At 39.5% G+C, this 17,555-nt stretch overlaps 2 protein-coding genes across 2 annotated transcripts; both read left to right on the top strand.

Moving 5' to 3' along the window:
- Positions 1-434: 434 nt before the first annotated feature.
- On the top strand, positions 435-8,413 carry LOC140937729 (uncharacterized). The gene is made up of 4 exons (XM_073387295.1): positions 435-719; positions 2,762-4,402; positions 5,734-5,940; positions 6,519-8,413. The coding sequence occupies exons 1-4, from the start codon at positions 455-457 to the stop codon at positions 6,791-6,793; spliced, it is 2,388 nt and encodes a 795-aa protein (XP_073243396.1). The 5' UTR covers positions 435-454; the 3' UTR covers positions 6,794-8,413.
- Positions 8,414-9,526: 1,113 nt separating this feature from the next.
- LOC140937898 (ankyrin repeat and SOCS box protein 16-like) lies at positions 9,527-12,182 on the top strand. The gene is made up of 2 exons (XM_073387467.1): positions 9,527-9,707; positions 11,012-12,182. Exons 1-2 carry the CDS (start codon positions 9,527-9,529, stop codon positions 11,935-11,937), a joined length of 1,107 nt encoding a protein of 368 aa, XP_073243568.1. The 3' UTR covers positions 11,938-12,182.
- Positions 12,183-17,555: the final 5,373 nt, after the last annotated feature.

Genomic DNA, 17,555 nt, shown 5'->3' with positions numbered 1-17,555 from the left:
AATATGAAGATATCAGGGGACGAGGAGATTTGTTACGTTGTAAAACGTGTTGCTCGAAGTTTGTAAATCGATCTGAAAAAAAAAAAGCAAACATTTATTAACACGAACGCACGAAACCAGCTCATCAAAATAAGACAGCGCAGTTTAAGTAAACTTGGAATAAAAACGGACCTGTGATTGGACATGACTTCAAAATTTCTACTGTAATTCCTAACGTTGCTCTTGAATCTTTCCCATGTGAACATGTTTACCGCAAAATTTACAAGGGACTTCCCCCTGCTATGCGGCCACCTTTCCGTCTTTAGCCCCCAATACGCACGCGCGATTAGATCAACTTCCGATCCATTTCCTAGAATTGCAATGGATGCCTAATCTTGGCTTCGATGAGGCGTAGTAATAAATAGCTTTGTTCAGAAGTTTTTTTTGCTAAAACTTGTTCTCTCGCGAAAAAGAGATGGAACAGTCTATAAGAGATGTATTGAGGGCTCATCGGGTTGTAATCGCGGACAACCTGCAAGAAAGAAGAGTAGTCGAACATCTCTTTGCCGAAGGTGTTTTGGACCAAATTGATAAAGAGGAAATACACGCAGAAACGTCAAGATTCAGTAAATGCTGTTTGCTGTTGGATAAGCTTCCTCGGAAAGGCCCTAATGCGTTTGAAAGGTTCTTGCAAGCTCTCAGACTTTCTGGCCAGGGGTTTTTGGCGGATACGTTGACAGGTAAATTAATCATAAGCTTACGGTTAACGATCACGTTCATTGATCAAATCAAAATAACCGCAGAGGGCGCTACAATGTATGAATGAGCGTTGTCGCTTAAATATTCCCTTAGCGTTTGATTGTTTTAACGGAAAAGATAAATATTATGTGAGGCTAATATCTCGACTAATCTCGGTTTGAATAAAATTTTGTAAGTTATATTAGTTCGAGAATCGTGGGTGCCATTAATGTAGTGTATGAGGGACCAGCCCACAAAACAGCATGGAAACAAACCGCGCCGACTGATTCCGGCCCGGTCATTTTGATTTTTGGAAAGCAGCAGTAGCTTCTACGGAAAAACCTCCACGCCTAAGACTGAGCGTGGGAGCAAAAATACATCGTCGTAAACGTTCAAATCGTTGTATTTTCTGATTGACGTGGTTCGTGTGGGTGCATGAATGATGTGCGTAAAATAAAAAAAATAGACCTTGTCACGGTTTTCGACGCCAGCTTGAGGAGTAGGCAAACGTGTGAGAAATTACAGTGTTTGTATAGGAATCTAATACCGAATAATTTCCGTAAAACGGCTGTTCTGAAAAAAAAAATCAATTGTAAACTAAAGCTACAAAGCAAGGGATTGTCCTACAAAAATTCTTTACCTGTGCTTAAATTTCTCCAGAGGCTTGCTTTAGATTTCCCATATATTTGTCCGTAATTTTCCTGGGACTTTCTTACAGACAAATGTATAGAAAATTTTAAAAAGTGGTTCTAGGTCTTCTAGTGCATGTAACGCCCTCAAATTTTTTTCAGGAGAATCGTTGGGAGTGAAGCTTTAGTTTACAAATCATATTTTTTTCAGAACAGCCGTTCTACGGAAATTATTCGACGTTAGATTCTCATACAATCACTGTAATTTCTCACGCGTTTGCCTACTCGTCCAGATGGCGTCGAAAACCGTGACAAGGTCTGTAGCAAAGTGGAACAGGGAGAGCAAGTTCCAGACCATTGAACAACAAACATAACATCAAAAGTGTTGGGAAGGCAGCTACTTTTGACCCCCTTTTGTTTTTCTTTCTCCCCCCACTCCCAGCCCAATGTTGAACAAAACTCTGATGTTTGTGCTCCGTTGTGGTCCCAACATTGAATGTGGGTGGATGGGGGGTAATAGTAAAAGGGAAAACAATCTTTTTGAACATTGAAATGAACTACTGTTAAGTTGTACAACCTTCCCAACTACTTTTGTCTGAGATTGTAGCTTGGCTGCATGGGAAGGTACAATCTTGGACAAAACTGTTGAGAAAATTGTATACTTGGACAGCATTTTTCTAAACATCGAAGCTGTACTGGTTCTTCCCTCTCTCCCTTCCCCTGAAAGCAATGTTGTTGTGTATTCAAAAGAAAGCCTAATCCCTGGGTGTTTGTGGGAAGCAACATTGAATTTGTGGAGGTTTTTTTTTTTCCGCAAAGGCGTCGTTTTGGAAAGAGTTTTGTTGCGTAGGAAAGTGGACACGATGGGGAAAACTTTCTCAAGTAGTTTTGTCCGGGATTGTAGCTTGCCTACTTTGGAGGCTAGCGGGAGGCTATTGTAGATGGTTTGGACAGACAGTTCAGATAGATGGTTTTTTATCTTGATTATTGAACAACAAGGTGGAGAGTGGCAAATTAAATGTATGGACAATAAAGAATATTAGAATATGATTTACTATAAAAAAATACAGTACATGTATGGGCAGAACTTACAGTACTGTAGTAGGTTCAGGTTAATGGTGAACAGTAGGATTAAAGGGAAAGAAGCCAAGAAAGATAAAAAGTAAGAAAAAAACAACAGCAGCAACAAAAAACAAAAAAAAAAATTCAAACCTGTCTCATTTTGCTTGTGAGGGATATTCCTTACCACTATATACCAGGGTTGGTTAATTCATCATTTGATTTCATCAGTAATATTGAGAACAGGGATGTAACCTAGGGTTCCAGGGTATCTACAAGTTGAATTGCATTTGAATGAACTATAATATAACATTACCATGCAAATATTATATGCATCCCTTGGTATTATTTTATAGGAGAATCCAGCGCAGGAGCAAATTTAAGCCAATCAAGGTCATTTGGTCTCCCAAACAAGGTTCCTAAATTTGTTGGCAGGTCAGATGTTTGTGAGGAAATCTCAGGGCTGCTGACTTCTCTAGAAACAACCCTTGTATCTCTGATTGCTCCACCTGGATTTGGAAAGACAGCTGTTGCGATTACTGTAGGCCATGAGATTCTAGAAAAGGGAAAAGATGTTTTGTATGTTTCCTTAAGAACAGTGGACTCTGTTGAAGGTGCGGCAAAGAGGTTGCTCGAGGTGATAGGCATCCCAGTTGACAAGGATCCTGTTGCGCAAGTAAAAAGTTTCGTCTCATCCCTTAAAAAAGAAACCATACTAGTCCTGGACAATGCTGAGGACTTGCAAAATGCAGACAAGCCTGCCTGTAATCAGTTTTTGGAGGTAGTTGGTGAACATGGAAAAAATCTTGTTATTTTAATAACAAGCAGGAATCCATTGTCAGTGTTTGATTTTCCTTTCAAAAAGCATCGCATTCCTCTGAAGCCTTTAGATGATGAAGCATCATTTTTCTTTCTGAAACATTATGCTCCTAACATTTCAGACCAGCTTGCAAGACATTTTGCAAACCAAAAGGTGTGTGGTGGTGTTCCTTTGTTTTTGAAATTGACAGCATCATTCTTGGAAAGCAAGACAATCGATCCCATAGATCTTCACAGAAAGCTTAAAAACTGTCCACATGGTTTTCTGAAAGTAAAGGATCCTAACATTCAAGAATTTTTCTCCCTTCTTAAGGTTTTCTACAACCATTTACGACCTGAAGTCAAAAAGGGTCTTTCTTGGCTAGCTGCATTTCCATCTGTTTTCACCAAAATGGATGCAAAGAATGTTTTGTTTTGCAAAGATGATTACTTTGATTTTCAAATCTTACTGAACAGTTTAGTGTCTCACTCAGTGGTTCAGGAAGAAGAAGTTGACAATCATCAGCAGTACAGTTTGCATCCATTGGTGCAAGCATTTTGCATTGCATGCAGAGAGGATGAGTGTAAAGGGTACAATATGGCAATCAGGCTTTTCTCGTATCATTATCTCGCTCTTCTACAACAACTGAATGATGATTTCATTACCACTAACTGCAAGGTTGCGATAGACAAGTATCAGATGAACAAAGCAAACATTGCTCATGCCCTTTCAGCATCAACAGAGGATGAAGTTTTAAAATGTTATGGAATTAACGTGTCAACAGAGACTGTGAATTTCCTGGCAAAAGTCATGAACCAGGATGAATTTATATCAACATATGACAAGTTTCTGGTGGTTGCAGAAAAGTTGCCTGACAAAACTCTTTACAGTGAGTGCCTTGTGTCCATTGGATTCAAACAGCTTTGTTACTATAGCTACAAAGATGCCCATCGCACAACAGCCAAAATGAACCTTCAAAAGGCACATGATCTGCAAATTGATCTTGGAATTTATGACACAGAATGTCAAGGTCACTGCAAGTGTAAGCTAGGGCTTTGCACTTTTCTTGCTGGAGACAGAAAGAAGGGCATCTCCCTCATTGCACAAGGTATTGGTGTGCGTCGCAAGTTGGTGCGCTCTAATCACTCAGGAAAAATGGAACGGATGCTTTTAGCTGGTGGATTCTGTGACCTGGGAAGTAAGTACTTATTTTTACAGAAGTAAATGATTTTTACAAAAATTAAGTATATGGTTTATAGTAAAAGTGCTACTGAAGTTATATGTAGTTTACGAGCACTCCACTCAGATAATCATATTTAGACAAAAGACTTGTGATCCAATAAACATGATTTAAAATCCCAATGGGTCAGAGACAACGCAGTTGGCTATTTTCATGCGCCATGATCAAGAAGTTAAACTTGGGTCAAATGAGAAACTAATCCGCAGCTAGTAGGACTTAAATGGGGACTTGCAACATGTTGTCCCCATATCAATGGCTTTAGCTGAATTTTTCCTAGGTGAAACTCAAAGGGTACAGATTTTTGTGTATAAAGGCCATCAGTGACCAGCCTGCAAAGAAAGTAGTCTCCGATACCCTGGGGCTAGTAGATTTTGCTATTGAGCTGGTGAATTCTGTTCTTTGTTAACTTGCCGCAATGAGCAAGTGAAGTTTTTTGGGGGAGTTCAAATATCAGAGAACAACCGTAATCAGTGTGCATCCAAAAATGTTTTGTGAGCTATTTGAAATTATTTTTTGGCTAGTTCATGTTAGCTACAGCTTGCCTGGATGGCAAGTTGTAAATCTGACTTTCTTTGCACCCTGGATCCGGTGACTTTTGATAAACTGCAAGGTTTTTCTTCAACTTGGCCTTTTTTTTTGTTGCACAACAAATTACTGGACAAAGTATTATACACAACATCAAGGGTTTCATAAGGCTTTGCTCTATGAACTCATCAGTACCCTAACTAGAAAAGGTTTAGTTCTACATTACAGTCAAGCCTGGGCAAGCATACCTCCAAGATGCCATTAATCAATTTATTATGATTCAAAAGTTGAATTAATTTGTAGTTGTATTGTAGATTTCAGATTCATTTCTGCATTCTTGCATGTGTAATGAATTGTGAAAAACATAAGGCAGTTGTGAAATTTCTACCAGCTCAGTTTCTCTGTACTGATAAATATGTCTTTGAAGCAATTTTATCCATTCAAAGATTTTCAATCTGACCAAATAAAGAGAAGTTCTCTTAAAATATCCACTGCTCTTTATACATGCAGGAATGCCAATTTGAATTTGACTCTAGTTATGGGAATGACTTGTGGATTCATTTTTCAAATAATCAATTCATTAACAGAGTCTTGGAGGGTATGCTTGACCTGCCTTGACTGTATCAAGTAAAAACTAACGAGAAGAACCATTTTTCAGCGGTCGTCACGATGTCGTTGTTCACATGATTCTCCTTGTTTTTTATAGTGTGTCCCTCTTATAAATGCCACAATATATTCTTACTATGGGTTTTTCTATTTTTCAGTGGCCTTGTTTACAAGCGGTCAGCACAAGGCAGCTCTCAATATTTGGGAGAATATATGTTTGGTCAAGTACCGTGAACTGTTGGGTACGCACCCCTTCACTGCCTCACTGTTGGACCACATTGGTAAAATTTATCAGGCCCTTGGTAAACCTCGGCGAGCTGTTGCTTTTAAGAAAGAGTCTCTTAGAATGAGACACTTATTGTTAGGTATGCAAGGTTCATAGTTTTGAAATGGAAGCATTATATAAACACCTTAATTTTTTCTAATAACCTGCTCATAACATATAATTAATATGTTATAACTTTAAGGTAAATTATTAAACATCAGGGATTAAAAGAAAACCTGATTTCAGACTTTTCCTTTGGGCAAGCAGCTCTTGCATCTTGCTTGTCCATGACCACTGCTTGATTTTCTTAGTTAATGATTTATCTTGTTTGTATTAAATCTCATGGGTCTCTAGTATCATTTGCCCTGTGAAATGTTATCCAAATTTCAGAATCCAGGAAATTTTTGCCCATGGAATCCAGAATCTGGGGATTTTTTTCTTGTGGAGTCGGAAATCGTGGTCTTTGGAATCTGGAATTGAGCTTACGGAATCCAGAATCCAAGTTACACTGACAAGGAATCCAGAGTCCTTCAACTGGAATCCACAGCATGGAATCCAGAATCTAAGACTTTCTTGGATTATCTTATACACATAAAACATGTTTTGCATAATGTTAATTCATTACAGACCTTACAACTCCCTAACCCAATCCTGCTATCAATTTTTTGAATTTTTCAGGTGATGATAATCTTGACACAGCCAGAGCGTATTATGGTTTGGGCTGTGCTCTCAAGGGGTTAGGATCCACACCAGAAGCATTGGAGAATTTTAAGAAAGCCCTAGAGATCCAGTGTCGTGTTATTGCTTCCAAAGAAGATATTGAGAGAACTAAACAAGAGATGAATTCTCTGCGAGGAAGTGACGTAAGGGCAGAGTCTTCATGTCGCAAGCTTCAAGAGTTGCATCTTGAAACCCCATGTAATGTCTTGTCTCATCACAGTATGGCATGTTGATTCAGGATGTCACTGGATTTGATATAGTGCTCTACTCACATGTTTGTGTTTTGAACCCCTTCAAGTAGCCTGGAACCAGGCCCCATAATGGGAGAAAAAGGCCATTTCAGGAGCAGATTGGTGGACTTGGGACGGGGAACCAGGCTATCCTGTATGTAGTTGAATAAGCACCCAGTAGCAGTAACTGTTTTCAGACAAACAGCTCTCTTCTGTAGAATTCTTTAGAGTATACAATCAGCCCTACTGCTAGTCAATGAGGCCTGCAGTGCAGATTACATAACATGTTGCAGTGTGCTTACAAAGTATCTTTTCTAGATACAGTTCCCAGACACAACTAAGCTGTGCTAAACAAAGCACTGCCCCCCAGTTCGTGGACTAACCTGATGGACTACCCATACGGACTACCTTTGAATAATTTTATTGTTAGTTACTTCATGTACTTACCATCATAGTCTATTCAAAAGGCAGTCCATATGGGTATTCCATTTTTTCAGTCCATGGGAAGATTGCCAGTGGTTTGTTCACCTCTAACGAGGCACCACAATTGGATAACGTTTGTCTATACGGCGAGTACCTTGCAAACAGTACAATACCTTACAGTATTTTGCTTTGCCGACAAGGTTTCTCCGCCCTTTCGTTTCTACCTGTCCACTTACAATAGTTTTGAATGCACTACAATTAATGGTACGGTGGCCAGACACTTGAACCTCAAGCCCCGTAATGGAAGTTCATGTAAGAGCCGTTGTAAGGTGTACATCGGTGATCCCATTTCGGTCGGATGTGACTTCCTTTATTCTTGCATACTCTGTGGCTTGCATGCAGTTATAAGTGGATGTATGAGAAAAATTGTAATGCCTGTTTCCTCACAATGTAATCGTCTATGCGGTATTATTAGTTGAGTTAACCTTGACTTAAGAACCATTTGTATATATATTGTCACCAGGTTAAAGTTGCTTGGCAACAGCCGTTAGAAAAAAATTCAAACGTTAAACGTTTATATAAAAATATACGTAATGTAATGTCTTCTTCATCTTACACAGGCAGATGACTGTAAAGGGTTTCGTTTAGTACGTTGAAATAATTTGAAGGTATAATTTTTACCATTTTTTGTGCTAGACTCGCTGAAACAACGTTCGGTTTTTCTTTCATCGCATTTTTTCTCTGCCTGAAGGGCTAACCTTCCGAGTCATACGCTGAAAAAGATTCAGTCAACTCCAGAAATATTCAGAACTTATTTCTGGAGCTTTTAATTCAATGTTCTGTCACTTTTTAAAAACATAATAAGCAGATTAATTGGAGATGGTTGGCCTATTCGCGTGAACATTTACGCTTCCAGAATTTGCTCGTAACCAATTTAAAAGTAAAATATACGAGAGGTTTTACTCAAAGAGTATCCGTGTGTTTGCAAAGCAAACTAATTTGTAAAATAACTCAGTATTTCAAACGATAAAGTGTAGCATTTTTTATTTATACGTAATACGTTCAGTGCATCACTCCTGTTTATAAAAGAAACGGTTTCTTGTCTTATGGACCAACAATTTATTAGAGATGGCTATATATGATAGCTGCTTATTGTTACCTTTAACTTTGGTAAAGAGTTGAATACTTTTGATAAAGGTTTTAGCTATGTGAAAAACATTGTCTTTGACTGGCTGTTTGTATTTTTTTTTAGTAAGGGAAAGTTTCAGAAGAGCAAATTACCGACTGAGACTAATGGCTAAGTTCACACGGCTATACCGCATAGCTTGCAACGGTGATTTCAGGGCGATTTCTGTAACCAAGCAAAAGTGCGCCGCGCCGATCTCTTATTGTAAGTGTAGGGTCACATTATCGGATAGGTGTTCACACTCTACTGAACAGCTTTTCGTGGTGTGAACTTAGCCTAAAGTACTTTGCTAGTTCGCTTCTTGTTTCAGTCATATTGCAATCGACTATGAAACATGAAACAAGGGGGGCAAAGTGGCTTTGAAATACATTTGACTAAAGAACGAGGCTTTACACCATCAGAATTTAACTGAAGAGGTTCAGTCAGACATTGCCCTGTTCCAGGCTAGGTTCCAAGATATTGAAAAGAAAATTGAGACAAAACCGCTTGGGGTTGGGGGGGTATGTGGGGGGGGGGGGGGGGAGGAGGGGCTGGGGACAGTCTTAGCATTGACTAATCAGGCAAGGGTATCCCATTCGAGAGGATTTCTGCTTTGCGGGAACTTGGCCTCCATAGCCTAGAGCGAAGAGATAACCTTTAAATGCAAGTTAGAGTCTTCGCCAAATTTTGAATGGCTTTAATTCAGTACAGGACGTGTAGCAGTTTTGCTCGGCTGGTCGCTTCCGTAAACTAAAGAACGTCAGGCAAAATACTCAAACTTAGCCAAATCTAATCCTCATGGCCGCGGTGTTTCTATTTGTTTAAATATTAGCCGGAATGCAAACAACTGCCGCAAGGTCCCGTAGCTCACTGGAAAGTTTCAAACACGTTTTATGACCATGGTAGAGGCTATTATAGCGCTAAACAGGTGGTGAAACAATAAGGGTTTAAAAAAAATAATAATGAGACAAAGAGGATATTCAATAGTATCCATACGCGATTCACTTGTAAATTATTCATTTCTGTCATAAAACCTTAAAAGCGTCTGATACGTTTTCCCACACGTTTTGAGTGAAAAGACTCCTTTGTCTCATAATAAGCGAACGAGTCTTGTAGGTAGTGTTCCGAGCATTTCCGCTCAACTGATAATGGACGAAATTTTAGATGTAATATCAAGAGATGATGGAGCACAACTTGAGAAAATGTTGTATGCGGTTAAATCAAAGAACACGAGTCATTTGGATTTGACGACAAAAGATTATGAAAAGTTGTATGTGTTTGCGTCCTTTTCAGGGGCACTAAATTGCTTGCTAGTCTTGTCAAAGTTCGGTGAGTAAAAGCAAGAAAATTATAAATTTTAAATTTAATAAGCTTTATGCTATTCGGCAGTTTTAAGTCAATTCAGACTCAGGTATAAGAGTTATACCTGAACTGTTTTGTTATATTACTCCGATACATTTTATTATTCGCTCAGGTTTGTTTTATTTTGTTTTATTTTATTCCTTCTAAAACTGTATTGGAATCTCTTTGATAGTTGAAGAGGATGTATTCTTTTTGGCAACAGGTTTTCCAAATTAAAACAAAATGTTACCACGATACTTAAGTTTTTATGTCTTATCTATTTTCAGTTATCTTGCATATCAGTACCACTTTGGACCATCTAAGCTGAGTTGTTTCTGACAAATTCTCTTTTATTGACGTGAGAGAATATAACATTAGTTCCGGATCGGAAGTTCTTTTGTGCAAAAGATCACGGATAACTCCGACGACGCGACGGCGAGTAAACTATTTTAGGAAGCACGAAGGGAGCGCGCAAGAGAATCAGTCCCTCCAAACAAAGGGAATGGTGTAGAAAATACTCATTTAGGCCATCTTTACACTAGAGTCGGGAATTTTCATTTTGGTCCCAGATTCATTTCACTGACGAACACGAATATGCGGGTTGAATCCGAAAACGTCCCGGTTTGGTTGAATGTCCGAAGAATTGAACCCGGAATCTCAAACGAAGTTTTTGTATCCGAATCAAATGATATGTCAACTCCTGCAAATTAGGATGCCCTAGATGCATGAATCCGGAAATATTTATGTCTGGAAAAAATGTCTAGTGTAAGCCTAACCTTAACTTATTTCAAAATTGCTGCATGATTAATTAAAGCCGTAAAATAAGCCTTTGGCCTGTATTGTCAATTTTAATAGATTAATAAATATAATAATAACCGATTATTCACAAAGGAAAAGGAGATTAAGAGGTTAACCCTGTCTAGTTCATCTCCAAAATCTCAAAAATATATTCATTATGCTAAGCTTCCAACTCCAAAAAATACCCTGCAATTCAAACATTTGTGCGCATGAATTTTAAGGTCGGAAAGTACCTTTCGAGAACTTTGTTACCGAGAGAGTCTGCTCTCCTTTAGTCAGCGCTGAGTGATAGCGGTAGGTCTCTCTCTCTTTTTTTCATCCATATTGCACATGTCTAAATATATTTTATTAGTTAGTTTAGTCTTGATGAATGTAGAGCTACTCCATAGAAAAGACATCAATTAAACGTAATTATTATTATTACTATTATTATTATTTTTGTTCGAATATAATGTAGAAATACGAATAATGACATTGACTTTGTGTTACTGCAGGCATAGATATCAACCTCTCTGCTAGTCTTCAATGTGCGTTACATGACGTAGCTGTCACTCCCCTCAGAGTAGCTGTTGAATACGACAAAGTAGACGCAGTAAAATGGCTTTGTTACCAAGGAGCCAATGTCAATTACAGAGAGGCCGTGTGGAGTACCAAGGCTGATGACATCACTTCCGGTATGTTTGTTTCCAGTTCATGCCAAGTACCCTGTATGACACCTCTACATTTCGCACAATCACCGGAGTGTGTTGAAATTCTGCTTGAACATGGTGCCGACATGGCTGCCCAAGACTGCATGGGAAAGACACCTGTTTCCATGGCAACACTTGATGGCCGCCTCGATGTTTTGGAAGCCCTTTGCAGTCATACAGCTCCCATTAATTTAGCAAGCAGCTGGGGCGCCACGCCACTTATGTATGCTCAATACGCACGCAGGACACGAGAACGAGTTTCAGCAACTGAAATACTGTGTCGTGCGGGCGCTGATGTGAACTTACAAGACAGAAATGGACGCACAGCCCTGCACATGGCTAAAGATGTAGAGTGCGTCTGTTTGCTTCTGTCCTATCATGCTGATCCTGCTATTGAAACAGTATTTAGGAAGACACCGCTTATTACTGCTGCAGAGAACGACTGCTGGGACATCTGTCGATTGTTGTACGATGCACAGGCCACGCCCAGTCTAGGGGCTCTGGGCAGAGAAACCGCTCTGTTTTGTTCACTATCACGTGATCACCATACTTGGCTTCTACAGTGTTCCAGAAAAGTGCGTGATCTCGCGCATCTTTGTCGAAGCGTTATACGTCAGCAGCTTAAAAGACAATGCAAAAATGTTACACAAGGAAGCAAACTGTTGCCACTCCCTAGTGCACTGAAAAACTATATTTCATTTGTTGTAACAGGGGAGAGAGAAGACCTGTGAATATTTTTCTAAGGACTGTCATGTCGTGGAGTTGAAGTTTTTACTCTTCTTATAAATAGGGTACATGCAGAACAATGCTGAAGGGTGTCGCGCGCTTTTACGCACCACCAACCACAACACTAAAATCAGGCACACCCGGGTGAAGATCATACCTCCAGACGGCGCAAGAAACTGATCAATATGCGCGCGCTATAATTGACATAATAAACAGCGCGAATCCGTTAAGTTCGTTGAACGTTCAAGTTGCGAAGATTCTGTTGAATTCCGTGAACTTGAAATCCTCCCGCAGATATCACCATCAACTATCATGAGAATTCAAAAAATCAATGGGAACCGTTTATGGCTCTGCAGAAATAACCCTTGCAGTTAGCTGCGCGGCCAATTCCAAAACGCGTACGTTACTGTCCACTGAGATCCGCCAAAGCTCGGCCTAAATCGCAACGGATAACCCCGTTAGCTGTAAATCCGGGACAAGTGTTCTGTTAATGAAGCTGCCCTGTGGTTTGGCAACCACAATGTACTCTCTGCAAGGCAAAAATTAGACGAATCTGTGGAGCTAAGATCCTCGTGGCTACACGCGAGCTGACGAAACAATGTAAACACACTGTCTTCAAAATATGAATAAATCGCAAAACCAGAACGTTTTCTCGACTTCACAGCCATAAAATGCATCTGTTAGGCCTTATGGGCCTTTCATATACTTCAACAAGTGCATTACCCCTACTCTTTCACATACCTAAGCCTAAAAGAAGGACCCCTTTTGGGTTCCCGTATGGGCCATTATAGAGAGTACCCCCCGGGTCCGGGAGCCATTGCAAACACCGTTACGGAGGCTACCCGAGCACGAAAGCATAAAAAAACCTTCCAATGCTAAAGGAAAATTTCCATCGGGAGGACCCGAAAGGTCGTGAAGATTTTTCTATCCAAACTTAGTTTCAGACAACTCTATGCAATTGGTAAGCCACCTTTGTTTTCTCGAGCTCGGTACGTGGTCAGTTCGTTTATACTGAATTTCAAAGTTTTAAGTGAAATGCCAGGTTACTGGGAATTTTGCCAGACTTGGCTCATTTTTGCAGTGTACAATTGCAATTATGCCGTGCACAGATAATGTCTAGTGAGTAGGGATGAGTACTGATTTAGAAGTCTCCAGGCAGAAATGCTATTTACAGCGGTCTTGCCCAAACGACTATATAAGACACGTGCACCATGCATTCATTATCATCTTCGAGACAAGATACACAGGTCTCATCATGGCCTCATTAAACGTGCTCGTTCAAGTCCTTATTCCCTCCTCACCCTTTCGCCTTTCCCCTTGTTTCTCCATTGGCGTTCGCCGCTTCCTTTCTGCCTCCTGTTTTTATTTCCATCTTCCTCAATTTCTTGGGCTATGCTCGCGGTAAGTATCTCGTTTTGCAACCTAGATTTATTAGGCTTCCACGTGTTCGAAATTCGCTTTGGTCACATACAGCTATTTCGAGAAAGGTTGTCGGAAAAAATGTACACGCGACAATCTCGAAAGGTAATATGGGATATGTGCAATACACTGTTCCTGACACTGAAGCTGTCGAACCTACTTTTGTTGCTTTCCTTTAGCACGCACAGACATATGTCCGTGGCCTCTCGTGCCATTCTTTCAAATTTCTTTGTAAAACAGTGAACTCAAAACCACCCACAATACCTTTCGGGGTTGTCGCGTGCAGTTCATCTGACAACCTTTCTCAAAATAGCTGCATATCTTCAAGGTCAGTATTTTCAGCACTTTTTCCCTTTTGCTTGCAATATTTTCTTAGTTTACTCTTTGCTTTGGTTGTATTTACTTTCAATGCTTTCCTTGTTATTATTTTTGCAACCACTCCCGGGATTTCAGTCTTACAAGCCAGGGAGTCTAATTCCCTGTCGGATGACCGGCGCCAGCCGCGTCTTTTCCTATATTGTCCTCACAGTACTACTTTATCTTTCAGGTTGCAATTCCCTAGTTTCAGTATTTCCTTCTGATGGATCCCGTGAGTGGTACATTCGCTGGCTTCGGTTTTTCTCGAATCTTATTGATCAGCTCTAGCGGGACAGCAGTCAGTTGTTGTTCAGTTCTCGCAGTATGTCCGGTTTCTTATTTCCCCATGCGGGGTTTTCAGTTTTTTCGTTTCATATGCCTATTTTGTCCTACGCTGTTTAGTCTTCGTGCCTCCTAGTTTTATTCATGCAGAGTCAGTGCATGAATTTGCGTTACGTATGCTGCTATTCCCGTTGGGTTAATTTTTTGAGGTACGCGTTATTATAAGTTGCTGCATTTTAATGTATGAGGTATTGTTTGGCTTATGCTTTCGTTGTTGGTTTTATCAATACCCACAGGTTTTTGTTCCAAATAAATGTGTTTTGTGGCTCCAGAGTAGAAGTTGTTTTATGGCAATTTTTTGTCTGCTCACTCTGTCGAGAGTGTTTATAACCTGGGGCTTAATTTTGCTAAATTTTTATTACCCCCTGGTCTTGTTTACAATTTGTTTTGTGGCTTCACAGCAGAAAATGTTTTACGGCCAATTGTTTGTTACCTGACTCCGTCGAGCCCGTATTGAAACCAGGGGCTTAAATTCGCTAACGTTTTCACGCCCTGGTCTTGTTTACTATGTGTTTTGTGGCTCCAGAGCAGAAGTTGTTTTACGGCAATTTTTGTTACCTGACTCCGTCGAAAATGTATTGGAAGCAGGGGCTTAATGTCGCTAAATTTTTCACGCCTTGGTCTTGTTTACTATGTGTTTTGTGGCTCCAGAGTAGAAGTTGTTTTATGGACAATTTTTGTCACCTGACTCTTCGAGCCTATATTGGAACCAGCGGTTTAATTTCTATAAAATTTATTACGCCCTGGTCTTGTTTACAATTTGTTTTGGGAATTGTGGTTCCAGAGCAGAAGTCGTTTCGCGGCAATGTTTGTTACCTGACTCTGTCGAGTGTTTCAGTTATAGGGTCTAATTTGTGCTAAATTTATTGCTCCCTGGTCTTGTTAATATGTTTTTGTGGCTCCAGAGCAGAAGTTGTTTCGCACAATTTTTGTTTCCTGACTCTGTCGAGCGTTTTTCTTTAGTGTGGGTATTAAGGCTGGGGGCTTTGAGTTTGGGTGTGTAGGGTATTGTCTTCCTGTTGGAAGTGCGATGTCTCAGAAAGTATCATTCCACGTTGGCCGCCAGATTTCTCCATCACTTAACATAGGAGCGTGGCAAGATTGGTGTAAATAGTATCCTATTAAATTACGGCTGATGGTATCGGGAACCACTTAATCATAGTTTATTAAAGTGGAATGGTTGGGAAACCCTTTGTTATATGTTTTTGTTAGCTTTTTTGGACCTGACGATGCACAGCGTTCAATAGTCATTCCCATCATTTTGAACCTACTGATCAATAGAAACATTGCATTAATTTATTCAGTCACAATTTGGGAACAAAAAACAAAGGGTTGTGCAAGGTCAGGGAGCTTCCAACATAACCTACACTCATGCACCGTTGTTTTCAGCTTTGATGTTTGCCGGCTTTCCTAACCAGTCCCCTCTACTGACTAACTATGGCTAAATTTAGCATCAATCACAGATGATAACCCCAAAGAAACTCAAAAGAAATTAGTAAAACAGAGCACAACTCTCACAACCAGCTCATCCTTCGCATATGTTATCAGACTTGAGATTCTTGACGCGATAATAAAGTTCAATGCTACTGCTTCTAATACTCCTACAGCCCTCACAACCACCACAACACTGATTGTACTCCCTACATCCCTCACACTCATAACTACCCCACCCTTAATTATAACCACCACAGCACTCACAACTCCAACAGCTGAGTTGTCAACGAACCTTGCTAGTGTAGATGCTACTTAAAAGGTGATGGATTCTTATTGCGTGAAACCTTTTTTTTTTTTAAAAATAAAGCTCACTCAAAAACTACCTTTTTAATATTATATCTATATATTTGTATTTATATTTTTACCGTACTTGCTATTTTGAAGAAAGAGCCATTAACAGTTTTTAAAGTACCTGCGTTAGTATATAACAACAGATTAACAAGACCACTAACAACTCCAAAATGTTAAACAAGGGCTATTTATATGTTTGATTTGTCAAAGAACTCCTTTCTTAGAAAGACACGCCTAAAATGACAAAATTCTAGAGAGAAGAAGCCTGAAAGCCCATTTTCAGTAAGGCATACAGGGACCACTGTACTGGAAACAATTACTTCCGTCGGTAATAGTCACCAGTTTTAGCCATAGGAATGGGTTACTGACTTCTTGAAGAAATTCATTAGGCTAGTAAAGTTAATATCTATTTAAATGTTCTCAAAACATTTAAATGACCTGATACAAGTTGACTGTTTAATACAGGCCTTTGACAAAGCGAAATATCTACTACACGACAAGTTAAACTCAAAGTTTTTCTAACTCTTCTTATGGAAAAAGAAATGTCCCGGATTAATAGACCACTGAATGTCATGCACAGTGATCTAATCTATTGCACTTGCATGGTTCATCTTGCGAAAATGACCGTTTTTATAGAGGTGAAGGCAATCAAAAAATAGCTCGTTGAGACCACGGAATATGTCACCAATTTATATAGGCCAGGTTTACAGTAATTAAGGGAAATTATTGTGACTGCTTAAGAGAGGGCGACTATTAATGAAGGTCAACTTAATACAGGTTTGAATTTTAAATCGTAGCCGCATCACGTAACTCCGACAGACTTACGACCGGAGTCTGACTGATCCGGGTCATCCTGGTCAACTCTTCAAGGAAACGAAATTTCCCAAGCTCAAATAACCTGATAACCTAATGACTTCCAAAATCTGGAAAGTTTGGCACAGTCTTGGGTGAAAAATCACTAATTTACGAGGATCACTTGTAATCTATATCAAGGTAAATCTTACCAGGTATTTCCGTCAAAATGGCGCCCCCAGAAATACCAAGAAATATTGGACAGGCTAATGTCATGACCATGCAAAATGTTATTAAAAACTTAAAAAGTCTATAAATAACCGGTGCAAAAGTCTGTAAAGAAGCGTTCAAGGAAACAAATGAGTTTTAAGTTAAATGTAGAGAACTTGTTTTCTTGCACGCACTGAATCAGTCTAAATATTTTTAGTTGAGGAATAGTTTTGTTTGTAAGAGGCCACTTCAAGGTTATGTTCAATGCGCAACTTGTTTCATCCGGAGGAAATCTCTCTTAAACTAGCATTCATTTGCATCTCCTAGTTAAGTCTTGATAGTTCTATTATTTGTATTTAGCTTCTTTAGACCGTCCACTTAACTAAGCCTATGTACATAGATCAAATCTTCGTAGGTCGTTGACAGTTTCGTTACTAACTTTTCGTTAATTGTGAAGCATTTGTTTATCCCAATTTTAGTCTTACTACATGTCTTACAAGAGTCGCAGAGTCGCTCCTATATGCAATTTAACAAAAAATACCATAGGCTTAAGAATTGCATCGAAGATAAATACTGATTGAATAACCAGTGGTCAGTACCTAGAGCCCGATTGCATAATAAGCTCTTACGATAAGGGGGCTCTAATATAGTGTTGTAACCTATTGTTCCGAAGAAAAAAGTTCCTGTAATCTTAAGATGTTTGCAACCAGGTCCAGAG

Source organism: Porites lutea, chromosome 5 (genome assembly GCF_958299795.1).
Source record: "Porites lutea chromosome 5, jaPorLute2.1, whole genome shotgun sequence".
Classification (NCBI taxonomy): Eukaryota; Metazoa; Cnidaria; class Anthozoa; order Scleractinia; family Poritidae; genus Porites; species Porites lutea.
The sequence above is the reverse complement of the archived record's forward strand: the minus strand, read 5'-3'. Positions and strand labels throughout refer to the sequence as shown.

Excerpts from the sequence above, each read along its gene's own strand:
- LOC140937729 (XM_073387295.1), top strand. The coding sequence starts at position 455 with ATGGAACAGTCTATAAGAGATGTATTGAGGGCTCATCGGGTTGTAATC. Across the intron at positions 720-2,761 it reads TTTGGCGGATACGTTGACAG|GAGAATCCAGCGCAGGAGCA; the intron begins GTAAATTAATCA and ends ATTATTTTATAG. Across the intron at positions 5,941-6,518 it reads AATGAGACACTTATTGTTAG|GTGATGATAATCTTGACACA; the intron begins GTATGCAAGGTT and ends TGAATTTTTCAG.
- LOC140937898 (XM_073387467.1), top strand. The coding sequence starts at position 9,527 with ATGGACGAAATTTTAGATGTAATATCAAGAGATGATGGAGCACAACTT. Across the intron at positions 9,708-11,011 it reads GCTAGTCTTGTCAAAGTTCG|GCATAGATATCAACCTCTCT; the intron begins GTGAGTAAAAGC and ends GTGTTACTGCAG.